The sequence below is a fragment of the Odocoileus virginianus genome, unplaced genomic scaffold (genome assembly GCF_023699985.2).
Source record: "Odocoileus virginianus isolate 20LAN1187 ecotype Illinois unplaced genomic scaffold, Ovbor_1.2 Unplaced_Contig_27, whole genome shotgun sequence".
NCBI classification, from domain to species: Eukaryota; Metazoa; Chordata; class Mammalia; order Artiodactyla; family Cervidae; genus Odocoileus; species Odocoileus virginianus.
In genome coordinates, this window is record NW_027224344.1 from 1,267 (window position 1) to 22,977 (window position 21,711).

Below are 21,711 nucleotides of genomic sequence, written 5' to 3' on the forward strand. Positions count from 1 at the left end.
AAGCGACTTAGCAGCAGCAGCACACTGACAGAGGAGAAACTATTCTACAGCGTAAGAAACTGCATTTACCTTAGAGATGAGAATATTGAAGTTCAGGGAACCGTTGCTGAGCAAATGCGGGCTTAGGGTTGGTGGGCGACAGGTGTGGAGTCCTGTCGTCCAGCCCAGGTTTCCTCTCAGCGCCATTTGGACCCCAGGGAGACCAGCTTTCTCTGGATTGCTTTTTTGCTATTGTTTTTTTTTCCTATAAATTCAAGGGAGTATGTTCAATCTTTGACCTTCTTTGACCTTCTTTGTCACATTTTAAAAAACTGTGTTCTCCTCACCCAGGAACTTGGCATAGGGGAGGGGGACAGGCAGGAATGCTACCCTCCTATCTGGTGTACTGACTTCTCATGTATTTCCTGTGAAAGAAAGGTTTCTACCACTTTAAGGATGGGGTGGGGGTGGGGGGAAGGCAGGGATAGTCGGCATGAAAGAAAACAGATGATTCAGGATCTTCTTAATCAATGTTTTCTACATCTCTAACTTCAAAGCCTGAGGAGAAGGAGGAGGAGGAGTAGTTTAGTCTAAGTCGTTTCCGACTCTTGCGACCCCACAGACTGTAGCCCGCCAGGCTCCTCTGTCCATGGGATTCTCCAGGCAAGAATAGGGAGTGGCTTGTCATTTCCTCCGCCAGGGCATCTTCCCGACCCCGGAATCGAACCCGGTTCTCCTGCATTGCAGGCAGATTCTTTACCCACTATAAGCTAAAAGTCTGGGAGTGAACCAATAATAATAACAAAGAGTTGCCTAAAAATCAGTGCTTTGCTGTTTATAATAGCCAGGACATGGAAGCAACCTAGATACCCATCAGCAGACGAATGGATGAGGAAGCTGTGGGACATATACACCATGGAATATTACTCGGCCATTAAAAAGAATTCATTTGAATCAGTTCTAATGAGATGGATGAAACTGGAGCCCATTATACAGAGCGAAGTAAGCCAGAAAGATAAAGACCATTACAGTATACTAACACATATATATGGAATTTAGAAAGATGGTAATGATAACCCCATATGCAAAACAGAAAAAGAGACTCAGATGTATAGAACAGACTTGTGGACTCTGTGGGAGAAGGCGAGGGTGGGATGTTTCAAGAGAACAGCATCGAAACATGTATATTATCTAGGGTGAAACAGATCACCAGCCCAGGTTGGATGCAGGAGACAAGTGCTCGGGCCTGGTGCACTGGGAAGACCCAGAGGGATCAGGTGGAGAGGGAGGTGGGAAGGGGGACCGGGATGGGGAATGCATGTAAATCCGTGGCTAATTCATTTCAATGTATGACAAAAACCACTGCAATGTTGTAAAGTAATTAGCCTCCAACTAATAAAAATAAATGGAAAAAAAAAAATCAGTGCTTTGGCACCTCTCTCTGGTTCTCCATTTTCAGCTCTAGCAGAGAACACAGAAAGCAAGAAACAAGCGGAGCGGAGAAGCAAGCGCTCAGTACATAGCTGGTGAGTCACAGCGGTGAAAACAACTTAGTTCATCCGCACTGGTAGAAAGTTCCCAGCCGCCTCATCTTACCTTCAGGAGTCCAAACATATCAAGCATGTTTCCGGATGAAACCAACCCAGAAGTCTTTAAGTAAACATAAAAAAAAAAAAAAAAAAACAGAAAATAGTAGTTCTCTGAGTATCTCCGGGCTCTTCCGGGAACAACCGGCTGCTCGTCCGGCGAGTGGGAGGCGCCTCGGGGGGCCTGGCCAGGCGCTGGCGCTTGATCACCTGGGTCCAGCACACCGGTCCGCACCCGCAACCAGGGTGTCTGCGCTGGGCCCAGGTCCCAAGAACAGGGCGCGTGGCTTTGGTGGGCCGCTCTGCCGCCTCCTTTCCCTGCGGCACTGGCACCAGCTAGGGAGGTAGAGTGGGAGGCCGCAGGAAGACAGACACCAGCCGCGCTCGCAGCATCTCTGTCCCTCGACGCCTCCACTATCCTTCACGTCTGTAGAGCAACTCGGGGGCGGTTTTCTACACAGAGGAGCCTCAGAACTTCACGTCAGAGCCATGTGGGGAGCAGACACATGCATACCCCCCTCAACTCACCTGCTGCACCCAAGCAGCTCATTCTAGAACCCAGCCTTCCAATCCAGTGGCTCCATCACACCCTGGGACTTGGAGTCCTTCCCTGGTTCCTCAGCGTTTGGCATCTGAGAAGAGAAGAAAGAGGTTCTGAGAAGTAAGCTTGTAGGTAACCTGCCCACATGTCACTGGCTATACAGGACACATGGCTGCTTCCACATGCAGAGGAAGCTAGAAAAGTGTGTCCAACAGGGAATGGGGGCAGCTTGGGCAGCACCTACTAGTTCTACAAAGAGATGTGGACAGCAGTGTGGGTGCTGATGTGAGTGTAGATGGGGGTGCAGGAAGCGATGTGGATGTAGATGTGGTACAGGCCAGATGGCTGGGACATGCCTGTGTAGTGTGGGGACAATGTAGGTGCAGGCATGAATATGCTTATGGGGGTGTGTAAGGTAGATTCTTTCCATAAAAAATGATTCATAGCCTTCATTCCTTTTTATCTAAAATATCTTGAGTGTTTTTCTAAGTCATTAAGTGCTTCATAAAGCAAATACTGTAATAACATGTAGTGATAACATGTACAGAGTCTCCCTCTTAAATAGGAAAGGGAAAAGTGCTAGTCTGTTAGTCCCCTCTGGCTCTTTGCGACCCTATGGATTATAGCCTTCAGTGGTAAAGAACCTGCCTGCCAATGCAGGAGATGCAGGAGAGGTGGGTTCGATCCCTGGGTCTGGAAGATCCCCTGGAGAAGGAAATGGCAACCCACTCCAGGATTTTTGCCTGGAAAATCCCATGGGCTACAGCCCATGGGGTCACGAAGAGTCGGACACAACTGGGCATTCAAGTACAAGAAGATTAGTTTAACAGAAAATAATCCTAGGAAACACACTGAGGATGTACAGGTCTCCACCAGCAGGGAGGGTGGAACGTGGATGTCCCAAGTAGGCAAAAGCCTAGAGGCCAGGGACAGAAAGTGCAGTTCCAGCCCAGGACCAAGAGCCCAAAGTCCAGGGACAGAGGGACATGACTGAGGGGGGAGAGGCGGCACCATGAACTGGCACGGAATCTGGGTGAGGATTTCTGGGGTACAGGGGGAGGTTTCTGGGACCTGCTGGTGTGTGCTCCTGTGGGGTGAGCTGTTTGGAGGCAGGAAAGCGAGAAATGCCAGAGCCAGTTTGTTACCAGTGGGGGTGAACGAGGAGTGGAAGCATATCCTGGACCACTATCTCTGCAGACACGAGGCCGCAGCCTCACTCCCCACTGCAGCCAGCCAGTCCCCTGAGTCCAGTTAGTGGGTGGCTGTGAATTTTCTGAAGCGCCCCCCCACCCCAAGTATCCCCAAGGGGTCCACCAGGACCCGCACCACCGACCCCCTCTCCCACACTCAGCCTCAAGCTCTAAGGAAGAAGGAGGAGAGACACAAATGCAAGAGAACAGGGCAAGCATTTGTCAGAGGAGACCAGGAGCTCCTTCGTCAGCTTCCAACCCAGGGTCCCAGGGCAGCCCTCCCTCTTCCCAGCGTACCTGCTGCCTGGCTCTGCCCTTGGCCGCCACCCATCCCACTCCTGCTTCAGCTTTTATATCTCTCTCTGGGCTTCTGCCTCCTTTTGGGTAAGAATGGTAATGTTTAACTCTTATTTAAGGTGATTGGGGATTTTAAAAAAGACAATCCTTTAAAAAACAAACAGCAAGGAGGAGCCAAGATGGCGGAGGAATAGGATGGGGAGACCACTTTCTCCCCTACAAATTCATCGAAAGAACATTTGAACGCTGAGCAAATTTCACAAAACAACTTCTGATTGCTAGCAGAGGACATCAGGTGCCCAGAAAAGCAGCCCATTGTCTTCAAAGGGAGGTAGGACAAAATATAAAAGATAAAAAGGGAGACAAAAGAGCTACGGATGGAGACCCGTCCCGGGAAGGGAGTCTTAATAGGGGAAGTTTCCAAGCACCAGGAAACCCTCGCACTGGCGGGACTCGGGGAAGTTTTCGGCAATCTAACTGGGAGGAAAAATTAAATAAGGCCCACAGATTACGTGCCTAAAAGCAACTCCCAGCAGAAAAGTACCCCAGATGCCCGCACCCGCCAGCAACAAGCGGGGGCGGAACGGAGAGGAGCGGGTGGCATTGCTTAGGGTAAGGACCGGCCCGAAGACCCTGAGAGCAATTGGAGGGAGCTTTTTTAAACTGTGGGATAGCAAGGGACAAAATTAACCGGCCCGAACACACTGCCGGCGGTTCGCAAAACAAAGGGACTGAGAAACTCCAGAGAAGAGCCGGCCCATCCCCGCTGGAGGTAGGAGGCAGGGGGGAGGGGAAAAGGGCAAACTCAGCCCCTGAGAAGCCACCCCCTCCCGACACTGCAAACAGGCCCCCGGTTCCTATCTAAAGACTTCCTGAGACCCGACTGGCGGCGCGCGCTGGGGCCGCAGAGGGAAAAAGCGCGCCGTACCCGGGGAGAGTGCGCCCAAGCCTCTGGCTGCCTGGGCCGCTCGACGCGGAGGGAAAAGGCGCGCTGCACCCGGGGAGAGTGAATTTGCGCTTTTGTGGAGTACCCGAAAACTGGAAGCGCACTCAACGCAGGGCCCGCTCCATCTAGAGCAGCCGGGAGCCTGAGCAGTGTAGACGGGGAAAGCACTGACACCTGTGAGCGGGGCAAACCCAGTGTGGCCGGAACACGGTGAGTGCTATCCACACAGAGCGGTATCTGTCTGCAGCGCCCCGCCCTCCCCGTAGCAGGACTGAACTGAACTAGCGAACCTAAATAAGAGATCACCTCCGCCCGCCTGTGTCAGGGCGGAAATTAGACACCAAAGAGAAGCAAACAGAAGTCAAATAAACAAAAGGAACCTCTTCAGAAAGGACCGGTGCAACAGATTAAAATCCCTGAAGGTAACACCGACTACACCGGAAGGGGCCCATAGATATCGAGAAGTATAAGCTGGAAAGAGAAGCTATCTGAAATTGAACTGAACCTACACTGACCGCAACAACTCCAGAGAAATTCCTAGATATATATGTTTTTTTTTTTAATTTAAAAAAAATTTTTTTAATTTTTTTTATTTTTTATTTTTTTCTCTTTTATTTTCTTTTAATATTACTCCCCCATTACTCCTCAACTTTCATTTTCATATATTTTTACAATTTTTTTAATTAGGAAAAAAAAAATTTTTTTTTCTTTTTTTTTCTTTTTCTTGTTTTTCTCTCCTATTTCCTTTTAAAGTCCTCTAATACTCCTCTATTATTCCTTAATTTTCATTTTCATTTCACTATAACCTTGCCAAAAAAAAAAAGAGAGAGAGAGAGAAACCCTATTTTTAAACCAAACTTCATATACATTTCTAAATTTTTTGTGTGTTTTTGTTTTTAAATATTGTATTTCAAAGAGTCTAACCTCTACACTAGATTTTTAATCTTTGTTTTTCAGTATGTGATATAAATTTTGGACATTTAAGAATCCAATATTCAGTTCCCATTTCTATTCAGGAGTGTGGTGATTACTCTCCCACTTTTGACTCTCTGTTTTCTACCTCAGAACACCTCTATTTCCTCCTTTCCCCTTCTCTTCCCAGTCCAACTCTGTGAATCTTTGTGGGTGTCTGGGCTATGGAGAACACTTTGGGAACAGATAACTGCGTAGATCTCTCTCTCCTCTTGAGTCCCCTTTTTCTCCTCCTGCTCACATCTATCTCCTTCCTCCCTCTCCTATTCTTTATGTAACTCTGTTAACCTCTCTGGTTGTCTCTCACGGTGGAGAATCTTTTCACCATTACCCTAGAAGTTTTATTATCAGTGCTGTATAGTTGGAGAAGTCTTGAGACTATTGGAAGAATAAAACTGAAATCCAGAGGCAGGAGACTTAAGCCCAAAACCTGAGAAAACCAGAAAACTCCTGACTACACAGAACATTAAGGAATAAGAGACCATCCAAAAGCCTCCATACCTACACCAAAACCAACCACCACCCAAGAGCCAATAAGCTCCAGTACAAGACATACCACGCAAATTCTTTAGCAATGCAGGAACATAGACCTGAGTGTCAACATACAGGCTGTCCAAAGTCACACCTAACACATAGACCCATCGCAAAACTCATTAATGGACACTCCATTACACTCCAGAGAGAAGAAATCCAATTCCATGCACCAGAACGCTGACACAAGCTTCCCTAACCAGGAAACCTTGACAAGCCAACCGTCCAACCCCACCCACAGGGTGAAACCTCCACAATGAAAAGGAACCACAGACCACAAGAATACAGAAAGCCCACTCCAGACACAGCAATCTAAACAAGATGAAAAGGCAGAGAAATACCCAACAGCTAAAGGAACATGAAAAATGCCCACCAAGTCAAACAAAAAGAGGAGGAGATAGGGAATCTACCTGAAAAAGAATTTAGAATAATGATAATAAAAATGATCCAAAATCTTGAAAACAAAATGGAGTTACAGATAAATAGCCTGGAGACAAAGATTGAGAAGATGCAAGAAATGTTTAATAAAGACCTAGAAGAAATAAAAAAGAGTCAATTAAAAACGAATAATGCAATAAATGAGATCAAAAACACTCTGGAGGGAACCATGAGTAGAATAACAGAGACAGAAGATAGGATAAGTGAGTTAGAAGATAAAATGGTGGAAATAAATGAAGCAGAGAGGAAAAAAGAATCAAAAGAAATGAGGACAACCTCAGGGACCTCTGGGACAATGTGAAACGCCCCAACATTCGAATCATAGGAGTCCCAGAAGAAGAAGACAAAAAGAAAGGCCATGAGAAGTTACTCGAGGAGATAATAGCTGAAAACTTCCCTAAAATGGGGAAGGAAATAGCCACCCAAGTCCAAGAAACCCAGAGAGTCCCAAATAGGATAAACCCAAGGCGAAACACCCCAAGACACATACTAATCAAATTAACAAAGATCAAACACAAAGAACAAATATTAAAAGCAGCAAGGGAGAAACAACAAATAACACACAAAGGGATTCCCATAAGGATAACAGCTGATCTGTCAATAGAAACCCTTCAGGCCAGAAGGGAATGGCAGGACATACTTAAAGTAATGAAAGAGAATAACCTACAACCTAGATTACTCTACCCAGCAAGGATCTCATTCAGATATGAAGGAGAATTCAAAAGCTTTACAGATAAGCAAAAGCTGAGAGAATTCAGCACCACCAAACCAGCTCTTCAACAAATACTAAAGGATCTTCTCTAGACAGGAAACACAGAAAGGTGGTATAAACGTGAACCCCAAACAACAAAATAAATGGCAACGGGACCATACCTATCAATAATTACCTTAAATGTAAATGGGTTGAATGCCCCAACCAAAAGACAAAGACTGGCTGAATGGATACAAAAAGCAAGACCCCTATATATGCTGTCTACAAGAGACCCACCTCAAAACAAGGGACACATACAGACTAAAAGTGAAGGGCTGGAAAAAAATATTCCACGCAAACAGAGACCAAAAGAAAGCAGGAGTCGCAATACTCATATCAGATAAAATAGACTTTCAAATAAAGGCTGTGAAAAGAGACAAAGATGGACACTACATAATGATCAAAGGATCAATCCAAGAAGAAGATATAACAATTATAAATATATATGCACCCAACATAGGAGCACCACAATATGTAAGGCAAACACTAACGAGTATGAAAGAGGAAATTAATAGTAACACAATAATAGTGGGAGACTTCAATACCCCACTCACAACTATGGATAGATCAACTAAACAGAAAATTAACAAGGAAACACAAACTTTAAAGGACACAATGGACCAGCTAGACCTAATTGACATCTATAGGACGTTTCACCCCAAAACAATCAACTTCACCTTTTTCTCAAGTGCACACGGAACCTTCTCCAGAATAGATCACATCCTGGGCCATAAATCTAATCTTGGTAAATTCAAAAAGATTGAAATCATTCCAGTCATCTTTTCTGACCACAGTGCAGTAAGATTAGATCTCAATTACAGGAAAAAAATTATTAAAAATTCAAACATATGGAGGCTAAACAACACGCTTCTGAATAACCAACAAATCATAGAAGAAATCAAAAAAGAAATCAAAACATGCATAGAAATGAATGAAAATGAAAACACAACAACCCAAAACCTATGGGACACTGTAAAAGCAGTGCTAAGGGGAAGAGTCATAGCATTACAGGCCTGCCTCAAGAAACAAGAAAAAAGTCAAATAAATAACGTAACTCTACACCTAAAGCAACTAGAGAAGGAAGAAATGAAGAACCCCAGGGTTAGTAGAAGGAAAGAAATCTTAAAAATTAGGGCAGAAATAAATGCAAAAGAAACTAAAGAGACCATAGCAAAAATCAACAAAGCTAAAAGCTGGTTTTTTTTTTTAAAAAATAAACAAAATTGACAAACCATTAGCAAGACTCATTAAGAAACAAAGGGAGAAGAACCAAATTAACAAAATTAGAAACGAAATCGGAGAGATCACAACAGACAACACTGAAATACAAAGGATCATAAGAGACTACTACCAGCAGCTCTATGCCAATAAAAGGGACAACTTGGAAGAAATGGACAAGTTCTTAGAGAAGTATAACTTTCCAAAACTGAACTAGGAAGAAAGAAAAGATCTTAACAAACCCATCACAAGCAAGGAAATCGAAACTGTAATCAGAAATCTTCCATCAAACAAAAGCCCAGGACCAGATGGCTTCACAGCTGAATTCTACCAAAAATTTAGAGAAGAGCTAACACCTATCTTACTCAAACTCTTCCAGAAAATTGCAGAAGGTAAACTTCCAAACTCATTCTATGAGGCCACCATCACCCTAATTCCAAAACCAGACAAAGATGCCACAAAAAAAGAACTACAGGCCAATATCACTGATGAACATAGATGCGAAAATCCTTAACAAAATTCTAGCAAACAGAATCCAACAACATATTAAAAAAATCATACACCATGACCAAGTGGGCTTTATCCCAGGAATGCAAGGATTCTTTAATATCCACAAATCAATCAATGTAATACACCACATTAACAAATTGAAAGATAAAAACCATATGATTATCTCAATAGATGCAGAAAAAGCCTTTGACAAAATTCAACATCCATTTATGATTAAAACTCTCCAGAAAGCAGGAATAGAAGGAACATACCTCAACATAATAAAAGCTATATATGACAAAAACACAGCAAGCATCACCCTCAATGGTGAAAAATTGAAAGCATTTCCCCTGAAATCCGGAACAAGACAAGGGTGCCCACTCTCACCACTACTATTCAACATAGTTTTGGAAGTGTTGGTCACAGGAATCAGGGCAGAAAAAGAAGTAAAAGGAATCCAGATAGGAAAAGAAGAAGTGAAATTCTCTCTGTTTGCAGATGACATGATCCTCTACATAGAAAACCCTAAAGACTCTACCAGAAAATTACTAGAGCTAATCAACGAATACAGTAAAGTTGCAGGATGTAAAATTTACACACAGAAATCTCTTGCATTCCTATACACTAACAATGAGAAAACAGAAAGAGAAATTAAGGAAACAATACCATTCACCATTGCAACAAAAACAATAAAATACTTAGGAGTATATCTACCTAAAGAAACAAAAGACCTATACATAGAAAACTAGAAAACACTGATGAAAGAAATCAAAGAGGACACAAACAGATGGAGAAATATACCGTGTTCATGGATTGGAAGAATCAATATTGTCAAAATGGCTATACTACCCAAAGCAATCTATAGATTCAATGCAATCCCTATCAAACTACCAACGGGATTTTTCACAGAACTAGAACAAATAATTTCACAATTTGTATGGAAATACAAAAAACCTCGAATAGCCAAAGTAACCTTGAGAAAGAAGAATGGAACTGGAGGAATCAACCTGCCTGACTTCAGACTATACAACAAAGCCACAGTCATCAAGACAGTATGGTACTGGCACAAAGACAGAAATATAGATCAATGGAACAGAATAGAAAGCCCAGAGATAAATCCACGAACTTATGGTCACCTTATCTTCAACAAAGGAGGCAAGGATATACAATGGAAAAAAGACAACCTCTTTAACAAGTGGTGCTGGGAAAACTGGTCAACCACCTGTAAAAGAATGAAACTAGAACACTTTCTAACACCATACACAAAAATAAACTCAAAATGGATTAAAGATCTAAATGTAAGACCAGAAACTATAAAACTCCTAGAGGAGAACATAGGCAAAACACTCTCCGACATAAATCACAGCAGGATCCTCTATGACCCACATCCCAGAATTTTAGAAACAAAAGCAAAAATAAACAAATGGGACCTAATGAAACTTAAAAGCTTTTGCACAACAAAGGAAACTATAAGCAAGGTGAAAAGACAGCCCTCAGATTGGGAGAAAATAATAGCAAACGAAGCAACAGACAAAGGATTAATCTCAAAAATATACAAGCAACTCCTACAGCTCAACTCCAGAAAAATAAATGACCCAATCAAAAAATGGGCCAAAGAACTCAACAGACATTTCTCCAAGGAAGACATACAGATGGCTAACAAACACATGAAAAGATGCTCAATATCACTCATTATCAGAGAAATGCAAATCAAAACCACAATGAGGTACCATTACATGCCAGTCAGGATGGCTGCTATCCAAAAGTCTACAAGCAATAAATGCTGGAGAGGGTGTGGAGAAAAGGGAACCCTCTTACACTGTTGGTGGGAATGCAAATTAGTACAGCCACTATGGAAAACAGTGTGGAGATTTCTTAAAAAGCTGGAAATAGAACTGCCATATGACCCAGCAATCCCACTTCTGGGCATACACACCGAGGAAACCAGATCGGAAAGAGACACGTGCACCCCAATGTTCATCACAGCACTGTTTATAATAGCCAGGACATGGAAGCAACCCAGATGCCCATCAGCAGACAAATGGATGAGGAAGCTGTGGTACATATACACCATGGAATATTACTCAGCCATTAAAAAGAATTCATTTGAATCAGTTCTAATGAGATGGATGAAACTGGAGCCCATTATACAGAGCGAAGTAAGCCAGAAAGATAAAGACCATTACAGTATACTAACACATATATATGGAATTTAGAAAGATGGTAACGATAACCCTATATGCAAAACAGAAAAAGAGACTCGGATGTATAGAACAGACTTGTGGACTCTGTGGGAGAAGGCGAGGGTGGGATGTTTCAAGAGAACAGCATCGAAACATGTATATTATCTAGGGTGAAACAGATCACCAGCCCAGGTTGGATGCATGAGACAAGTGCTCGGGCCTGGTGCACTGGGAAGACCCAGAGGGATCGGGTGGAGAGGGAGGTGGGAGGGAGGACGGGGTTGGGGAATACATGTAAATCCATGGCTAATTCATTTCAATGTATGACAAAAACCACTGCAATGTTGTAAAGTAATTAGCCTCCAACTAATAAAAATAAATGGAAAAAAAAATAAAATAAAAATAAAAAACAAACAGCACTACCATTTGCACTCAAAGTATTTTTGAGCAACTTTGGAGCACTGAGGCCTCCAAAGAACTACGCTGGGGTTTACTTTAGCTCCTTGACCGGCTGGTCAGAGGGTGGGATGGAAAGTGGAACTGTAATTCTGAGACATGTTCACTGCCACCTGCTGGCAGAAAGAAAAGTCTGACTTTAGAAGGGCCACTAACCACTGAACCTATGTGAGGGGGGACACCTCAGGGACCCTGCCCTCTCCTCTGCCCTGGGCTATGGTCTTTGAACTGACCATGGTTTTGCTCACTCTAGTCAGGAGTAAAGACAAGAAAAAGGCCAACAGAACCATGATCAAGGTGCCAGGGTGAGGCAAGTTTCCTGCCCCCCTTCATGGTGGCAAAATTCTCATCCAGGGAATGGCCATGTGCTTGTGCTAGAATCACAGTTGGGCAGTGTCGTGCCTTTCTGCTTTGCACAGGAAGCTAGTCCTGCTAGCCCCAAATGCAGCTCGAATTGATTTCTCATTCAAGTATCTATCTCCATTTCTTCCTGAAAATCCATGGAAATGACCACCAAAAGTATAAAGGGGAAGGAATTCACAAAGGTACCGAGACCAGGTTGGGAGAGGATGTTTCTGTAAGCTCTGCTTTCTACCCTGTCATTTCCAGTGATTGTGTCCAGCTCTGCCCATGTGGTCAGGGCTGCTGTAGAGTGAAGCAAAGAAGCCCCTTGTGGACAAGGCTCCCTCCGTGAATCACACCCTCCACTCCAATGCACACGTGACTACCAAGGACAAAGCCCACATGTGGGAAACACAGTTGTCTTTTCCTTAGAACTAAAAAGTTCATTTGTTCTCCAAGTGAGCCCAGGATGCAAGGAAAAAAGGAAGGGAGGGTGAATAAGAAGGAAAGGGACAGATGCAGGACGTTGGAATCTGAAAGGTCTCTGGAAAAGGACAGTTAAGAGTTGCTCCCAATCAGAGGCCAGACAGTGAAAGTTGCTCAGCTGTGTCTGACTCTTTGCAACCCCATGGGCTATACAGTCCATGGAATTCTCCAGGCCAGAATACTGGAGTGGGTAGCCATTCCCTTCTCCAGGGGATCTTCCCAACAGGGATCAAACCCAGGTCTCCTGCACTGCAGGCGGATTCTTTACTATCTGAGCCACCAGGGAAGCCCAGAGGCCATAAACCTTGCCAAGATCTCAAGGAACCTACGGTGGGCAATAGGAGCAATAATGGCAAACTGGAATTCGAGTCCTTCTATGTAAATCTTGGTAGGTAGTTGGTAGACAGAGAGCCCCCTCCTTCAGCCTGACTTCCTGCTCACACCTAGTTCAGGCCCTCAGGCCTGCACCCACCCAACTGTGACAGCCTCCTCCCCTCCACCCCACTGCCCCTGGCTGTCACTTGAATTTGCCGTCAAACTCATTGACAAGCCATGTGTTTTTAAAGAGAGAAGAGAAAGAAAAACTTTCAGTGTCTCCCTAGGAAAACAAGTGTAAAACAGATTCCTCCTGGTCCTCAAGCCCCACATAATCCCCCCTCTATAATTTCCAGCACACTTGAGTCGCTTTCCACTTCTACCCCAACTTATTCCCTCGGCTCTTTTTTCTTCTTAGTCGCTCAGTGGTGTCCGACTCTCTTCGACCCCATGGATTGTAAGCCGTCAGGCTCCTCTATCCATGGGATTTCCCAGGCAAGAATACTGGAGTGGGTTGCCATTTCCTTCTCCATGGGATCTTCCCAACCCAGGGATCGAACCTGGGTCTCCCACATTGCAGGCAGACTCTTTACCACCTGAGCCACCAGGGAAGCCCCTCGGCTCTAGTCAGGCTGTTTCACCACAGACCCAAGTAGCTCCCCACCCCTTGCCTCCTCTCCTCCACAGCAGTGCAGACCTGCCCCATCCTGCAAGGCCTTACAGAACATGCCTGCGCACAGATCACCTCCCCTGACTTGACCAGCTCTCGTGTTTCCTCCCTCAATTGTTACACAACAGAGGGTGGAAGGACGCTAACCCTCGGGGGCTCTTCCAGCCTCGGCCCTCGCGTGCCCGAAGGCCCCACACCTACCTGCGGGAGTCAGTCCTGCCAAGGGGAGAGCACAGCCCGGCCCCACAGACGGATGTGTTTCCACACAGCACCCTGCGGATCCCGGGTGCCAGCCCACTTCTGACACAACAGGCCTGGGGGCAGCTTCTGAGCCGAGGTGGCACCCCTCCCGTGTCACACACTAGCTAGAACTCCAGCTGTCCTTTCTAGAAAGCCACACAGAACTCAAGACACATTTTACATACTGGAGTGTGCACTTATGACTCAGGAGCAGCAGCGGGAAGAGACGAGGAGGGCAAGGTGTGTGGGAGGGGCGTGGAGCTCCCATGCCCTCCAGGTGCCACCAGGTCTCCAGGTGTTCTCCATCCCAGAAGCTCTCGGAACCCTGTCCGTTAAGGGGGTTATAGAGGCTCCCGACACAGGAGTGACTGATTTAAACCTCGGCCCTCAGCAGCTGATCTCCCCTCCCTGACGGTGGGAGAGGGGGTAGGGATGGGACTGAAAGTCCTAACCTCTAACCTGTGACTGATTCCTCTTAGGTGATTCCAGCTCCTTTAGAGGGCATTTCAAAGGTCCCCTCATCAACATAACAAAAGACACCTTAATTGATCTCAAGGCTTAGTAAATTCCGAGAGTTCCAAGAGCCCTGTGCCTGGAATGGTGACAGAAAACCAGATACATATTTCCTGTTATACATCACAGTATAACTTTGTGCTACACAAGTTCATTTGTAGTTACACGGAGTGCACTTGCCCTCTCAAGTGCCTGTTAGAGTGGTTCTTGCCCTGTCTGCTTCTGGAGGACAAGGCACTGATCAGTCACACTCCTGGCCTCATGAAATGTACTGCTTACCCCCGTACAGCTCACCCCTTCCAGGGCCAGAGTAGGGTTGATTTCTCCAGCTCACTTTGATGTTGGGTTACATGGTAAACATGTGATCGGAAATAGGAACTCACATGTGTGTATCAGGATGAGGCTTCTATCGGTCCTGTGTCCCAAGTAGCTAGGAGACTCCTTGCTAATTTGTGCTCAATACATGACATGATGAAAATTAAACCTTTGTTAAGATGCTGAGACTTGGGAGTTGTTTCTTCTACAGAATAACCTTGGTTCTCTAAGTGGGAATCTTTGACCAACAGCAACTAAGAGGTTATTCAAAAGGTGAAATCTCAGTTCCTGCTCCAGGCCCACCAGATAAGTATGGAAATTGTTACTTCAAAGTAGCTGAATCAAAACCAAAAATGGATGCTCAGAGAGCATGGAGGACAGTACCTGTAATGTGGAAGAAGAGAGCTTGGCTGATGAATAATCTACTACAGTTGGCTGCATTTGATGAGATCCTCCAAGGAGATGAGCTATGGCGACAGTGACCTGAATACCAGCAGGAGTGAAAGGGACTCAAGATGGGAGCACAACAATGTGATTGCACCTAACATCCCATAACTGCCGACCTAAAAATAGTTAAGATGGTAGGTTTTATGTCGTGTATTTTACAAGTGTATAAATAAACAAATATGACTCATCAATGATGCATCTAAAACCATCTTTAAAAAAATTTTTTTCAGGAGAATCCGGAGTCAGGGGCTTGAGAAAGGGGAGATAAAGCTCTCTGGACTCAATAAGAAAAAGTAAGCAAGTTGAATAAGTAGTTCAGTTAAATCTCCGATGTGGCACAGGATTAAATCAAGGGGATGGCTTTCACCACCATCACAAATCCTCTGAGTGGTTCCAAGAAAGCTGTCAGTGTAAAGTCCTCAGAGTTTGTCAGAAAGATCCAGTAAGCCTTTCAGCTGGGCAAAATGGTTCAGGAAAAAGAAATTAAAAGCATGACTCCCTCTGAGTCGGAGAGACTCAAGCATACATATTTAAGATGAGAGCAAGAACAAGTCTTGGGAGCAAAAAGGAGAGATGTACAGCAAGCCTGGGAAGTAAACAGGCCAAGGTGGGTCCTGAACAACAGGGTTGCACTGGCCACAGGCTGCCGCTGAGCCCTAGGTGGGTGAGGCCGAGTCTCCTACTCACTGCTCCTGGAAGGGGTTCATGTCTGTGTGGCCCCTCTGCCATCATCATTACATTGGGAAAAATATCGGATAAGGTGGCCTTTCAGTTTATTGGTCTCCAGATCAAGAGGAGCCACATCTGAGCCTGATGTAGAGACTACCTACTGGAAATTCCAGGGAGATTTCCTCCCTGGAAATCTCAACACACACCTGCCACCCACCTGTGAGAACTCAGCCACAGCCCTCTTTCCACAGTGCACACAATCCATGCCTCCTGAATTCACATTTAGTTGTAGGTAGCACCTTGGGCTTTGCACACTGCTTCCACACTTCTTGAGATAATTCATGTCCCCCAAACTGTAATGGCAGAGATCCCTGAATGGCACTTTCTCTACCCCCCTACTGAGAACAGATAATAACACCAAAATACTTCCTGAAAGACAGAATTCTGGAAAGCATATAATGTCACGTGTACAATTTTATTACCAGGAGTTAAATCATTTTGAACTGATAAATGACCATCCTACAGGTGATAAATACCATCAAGAAAATACCATCACACCTCATCAGTGAACATCACTCCTCATTTTGCAGCAGCTGCTGACAAATAGAAGACCCAAAACCCTCTGATTATCAGAAGTCAGAATGGCCAGTTAAAACAGGTGGTCTGTTTTATTAACCTTTTTTTGAACACATGTTTTTACATCAAATAAAGTTGCTACAAAGGCAGAAATAGTTAATATACAATAGCGTACAACAGTTCGGTGGATTTTTTTTTTGGTCTGGGGGCTGTGGGCTGGGATTCCAGGCTCATTTACAGATATTTACTGAGTCTCTGCATTCCGGTTACTTCTTCCAAGTGAAGACTCATCAGAACACTCGGCTATTTCTGCACTACTTATACAGAGATTACAAGATCTTTGAGCATTTCCTCAAGGACCTTTGTAGAGAAGATCAGACCTTGTCTGCAGCCAGTAGCCACCCAGAGCAGCGAATCAGCCTGATGAGAGTGAGTCCCCAGAAGAGCCACAGGGCAAATCACGAGGGCTGAAGTGTGATCTGCCTATGGGATCGCGGCCCTGATGACCTCAGTTAGCACTCCGAGAGTGCTGGCGGGCAGCAGGCTAAGTACACATTTGGTTAGCAACAACGACAAACAACAGCCGAGCACCAGAAACTGCTGTGGTAACAGGGCCCCGAGGCGAGTTGGGCAGCGAGAAGCACATGTTCCTGGAGCCAGGGATCCTGACACAACCCACATAACTCGGACTGGTGGTTCCCAGCACAGTCATGTGGAACTCACTCATGCCCATGGGTACACATGGGAATGTCAGCTAAAAGGACAGGATGCATTTGAAGGGTTAGTTGCCTCCTCAAACCTCAACTGTCAATAACCTGCTAATTTGCCCTTTCCAGAAGATTCGTATGTTTTATGCACTTTCCTGCTTGAGCCAGCACCGTTTTTCTCTGGACTCTGAGCTGATGAGTGGGGGTCATGTCTATAGGTTTTGCTTGTGCCTGGCGCCCAGGGAGGTCTTCTGGTCAATAGACCCTCACACTCACCATCTAGTGACCCTAGTGGGCCACTACTTATTTACATATATTCCTTCATTGGGGGCAGTTTAGACATGAATATTCACAACAAAAGAGAAGCTATTAACATCAAAGACAAGAGAATGGAATTCAGAGCCATAAGAACCAAGCCTTTCAGATGAGAGCCCTGGGACACAGAGGTTAGAGCCATGCCCAAGGCCCATACCTGCTCCATGGCCAGGCAGGCCTCCTGGCTTCCACGCCACTGCTTTGACAGCCCTCTGCATCCTCTCCTAGCACCACCCATCTGCAACCTTCCTTTAAAATAAATAGACAATCTCTAGGGTGCTTTCCGAGTTTCAAGTGTTCTCACACTTTCTCATGCTTGCCCTGTGGGGTCAGCACAGATGCAACCTGAAATGAGATGATTAAGGAAACACTGCCCATTAGGGGCAGAGTTAGGACTGAACTCTACTTTCCCAGTCCATTCTGCACTGGAAAAGATTTGACTTAGGGGGCTAGCGCTGGGTACCTTGACTTCTGGAGTCAGACTGCAAACTGCAGACTGTACAGTAACAGGGCTTCAGACTCCAAGACAGACCCCATCAGAGAAGGTCAAAGATAGCTTGCCTGCAGGTTGTGTTCATGGCAGGTACCTGGGGGGCCCCCCATGCCCCCAAAACACTCACTTGGAAACTCTGGACCGAGTCAGAATAAGACGGTAAGAAAGAGTCACAAAGATGTTCATGCCATGTAAGGGAAAGTTTGTGGCAAGAGGTTTTCTGTCCAGACAGAAATGTTTTGCATTAGTGCAAAAACATGACTGACAGAAATATAATTAAAGAAATGTCATCCCTGTACAATCATGGACACAAGCCATGAAACCAGGAGTTCAGGAAAGGAGAACTGTGGAAAATTCCCATAGCAAATAGACAGGAGATTTCAAATGGAAAGAATCTAATCGCTCTACTCTGCCCCGAAAAGCATGCCAAACTCCCAGGGGCATCATAGAAAGTTAGGCGCTTCTGGGGCAGAAAGTGATCACGCACCGTGGTGTGTTCACAGCTTTTCTCCCAGATCCAGCCACGCTCATCATGCTTAGACTTGCTCACTGAGTGTCACCTCCCCTGAGCACACACTCAGAAGATGGAGGGTGCCGGGGACCCCAGAAGTGGGTGGGAGCGGGAGAAAGTGCAGGAGGAAAGCAGGCAGTAAGAAACTGTCACGGGTATTCTCAAGGCAGAGAAGTGGCACGTGCACCTTTGACCCAACGACTGCCAGTCGGGGAAAAGCTGCCTCTTAGACACAGATTCGAGGTGGAGAAAAGATGAAGGGAATGCATGGCATAATTTCCAGTTCTGACTCTTCCTAATCCACCTTGTCGTAAGAGCGATGAAGGTGAGAAGAGCTGCAGAGAGAAGGACTTTTAGTTTAGTACCTGCTCGGGAACCTACAGGGGGTTCTGAAGCCCTGAAAACAAACAATCTCCTTAAAGGTCTTCCGCATCTCTTGGCTGCGGAAGGCGTATATCAGAGGGTCAATTACAGAGTTGCACATGATGAGGATGAGGTACATGTTGAAGTAAGACATGAAGCAAGAACAGTAGAGGTTCTGAGGACACGAAATCATCAGGATGAGGTGGAGGAAGAAGGGGGCCCAGCACACGATGAAGACGCCCAGCAGCATGGCCAGGGTGACGGCCCCCTTCACGCCAGTCCTCTGCCGCACGGAGCTGTGCCCGGGCAGGGCGGCGATGCGCCGGACGTGGGTTCGAGCCAGGAGGAACATGTGGGTGTACAGAGACGCCATGAGGAGCAGCATGGTGAGGAACATGGCGATGAGGCAGACAACCACGTACGTGGACTCGTAGTACACGATGAAGACCGTGCCGCAGCTGGTGCAGAAGGCCCAGATGCCAGCGATGATGGCCCCCGAGCGCCGCCCCGTCATGATGCGCTGGTAGCGCAGGGCGTAGAAGATGGTGACATATCGGTCCACAGCAATCGCCAGCAGGCTGCACATGGAGGCCACCACGGAGATGCAGATCATGGAGTCGAACACGTTGTCCAGGTGCCGCACAGAGGCATCGGCCATCACCAGATGCTTGTTGGTGAGCAGGTAGATGGTGATGGTCTCCCAGGAATTGGACAAGCTCACCAACATGTCAGCCACCGCCAAACTGCCCACGAAGAAGTACATGGGGGTGTGCAGGTTCCGGTTCCTCACGATGGCCCCGATGACCAGGATGTTCTCCAGCAGGCTGATGAGGCCCAGGGCCAGGAACACCTCCACCGCGATGCCCATGTCCTCACATGGTGAGGATGCATTCTGGACACTCAGTCCCGAGAGGTTGCCTTCCGTGGCGTTCAGCCCAAGATCCAAAAAGTGCAGGTGGAATGAGGAGTTCATCGCTCCTCTTCTGAGCAGCAGATCACTGTAAAACAGGTTTTAATTCATGATCCAGAGGGGTTAGCAGTCTATAGAAGTACATGCATGTGGAGAGCAACCACACTTGAGCAACGTGCCCTGTGTGCCTGGGTCCTGGATCCCGGAATAGAGTCCCTCTGATGTGAAGGCCCCTCTGCCCTTCTCCCCTCCTTCCACAGACCTCCAAGCAGAGTCATCAGACACCTCAGCATGAAACTTTCAGTCTTATTCTTGTCATCTTGGTGTCCATGCGTACTCTCAAAATTGCCCCAGCTCACAACCTGCAGAACCTCTCCAGTCTCCTGGTTGCATACACATGGTGACTGCCCCACTTTTCCTGAGTGGACTGAGTCCCGAAGGACCTGCAGGTCTCAAGAGAGGCAGATAGGTACCTCCTGTTCATCCTGAAGCCCCGAGGATTCATCCCTACAGTTGTCACTAAGATTGTAACCAAGGTGATCGACTAACTTGAGCATAATCACAAATAAAAGTTACCGCCTTCAATACATAAGTTTAGGTTTCACATACACACTCAAATTGAAGCCCTCAATTAAAATTTCCCTAAATTCTGTGTTTGAAATTCCATGGAGTCAGATTAACAGACAGTTGTATAAGTTTCATGGAAATGAAGTACAAACAAATGAGGCATTTAGATTTATCAAGAACTAGAGCAAGATACTTTCCTCCTCTGTTGCCCAATTCCTCTCCCGTGATTTATGTTCAAAACTCTCTTTGCCCTCAAACTCAGAGCATATCTAGGGAGAGGGTCACAATTTCTGTCATCACCTCCATCGTCAACAGTCACTGTGTGTTATTTGTCTAGTTCGGTTTCAGGGATAACGGCCACCACACTGACGTCCCCAGCCAGCTCTTTTCCACATGCAGGTCAGGCACAGTTTGCATCCATTCAAGCCAACTTGAAGCGAATAGAAAGCGTGGCTATTTACCCGTCTCCCTTGTCGCCCTGGCGCGGCTCCTCTTGCACAGCAGCCGTCAGGCTGCACTCGGGACGGGAGCTTGGCCTGGGCACCGGGGGGAAGGGCCATCCCCGCAGGATGAGGACTGGGTGGCAGAGGCGCTGCAGCCTCCCTGCGGCTCGTCCTTTATGCAGCTTCGCAGGACCGCCTCCTGCCCGCCACCACCCCTCCTGTCCCCGCTCTCCAGTCACGGCCTGAGGTACCACCTAGTGGTCAGAGCAGGGCCCTTCCTCTCCCGGCCGACACCTGCACCTTCTGTTTGTGGAAAATCCTTCCCCCAAAGTGTGTTCAAATGCATTCTCAAGCAGGTTGTTCTTTCTGACTCTGCTTCTTGTCTCTTCCTCTTTGAACTATGGAAATACTATGGGATCCTGTGACAGCCCAGGACACCAGTCACTGGTCCCCTGATGGCTGTTCTCTGGAACTGACCATGGCGACCCTCAGCTGTGAGCCTGATCCACCCCTTGTGGGACCAAAATTAGTCCTTTGGCAAGGACTCTGCCAGGTCAGGTCCAAGACAACAAATGTAATTTTGTTGTTGCTTAGTCACCAAGTTGTGTCTGACTCTTCACAACCCCATGGACTGTAGCACACCAGGCTTCCTGTTCCTCACCATATCCTGAAGTTTGCCCAAGTTCATGTCCGTTGCATTGGTGATGCCATCCAACCATCTCATCCTCTTTGTTACTCAAGTAAAAAGGGAAAAGAGACTTTCCTTTGGCTGAACATCCTGGCCTTGGGCAAGAACTTCTGGATCCCCCATTTCTTTGGGACTTAGAACACTGACCTGCAGCCCTGCTGGACCAGGCCTGATAGAAATGCCCAGGGCTGCTCTGCTGTCAGAGGTGTGACCAGACGCCCTTTCCAACCAAGTCGTTGAAACCAACACACTGGTGTCCTAGGGCTGTGCCAAGGGTTGCAGGATGGAATGGTAAGAATGGTGCTGTGTACACACAAAGGGACGGTTGACAGAAAACGGATGATTCAAACCTCCCTTACTTGTTTCTCATGCTCCACCAGCTTGGGCTCTACAGAAGAATCTGGCTTCCCAGTTAAGTGGTAAAAGTGGAGACTTCTGTTAAAGATCATTAACCATCCAGATGACACAGCACAGTTGCCATGGGTGCAGCCCTCCCAGCTTGCGGGCTGGTGACTTTGTGTGTGCTGTACATGAATTGGCTTCCCCGATGTCTCAGGGGGTAAA

The 21,711-nt window shown here is 46.4% G+C and overlaps 1 protein-coding gene across 1 annotated transcript; it reads right to left on the reverse strand.

The window, feature by feature from the left end:
* Positions 1–16,035: 16,035 nt before the first annotated feature.
* MC5R (melanocortin 5 receptor) lies at positions 16,036–20,629 on the reverse strand. Its single transcript, XM_020913699.2, has 2 exons — positions 20,478–20,629; positions 16,036–19,537 (listed from the first exon to the last, which is right to left on the reverse strand). Exon 2 carries the CDS (start codon positions 19,510–19,512, stop codon positions 18,535–18,537), a length of 978 nt encoding a protein of 325 aa, XP_020769358.2. The 5' UTR covers positions 19,513–19,537; positions 20,478–20,629; the 3' UTR covers positions 16,036–18,534.
* Positions 20,630–21,711: the final 1,082 nt, after the last annotated feature.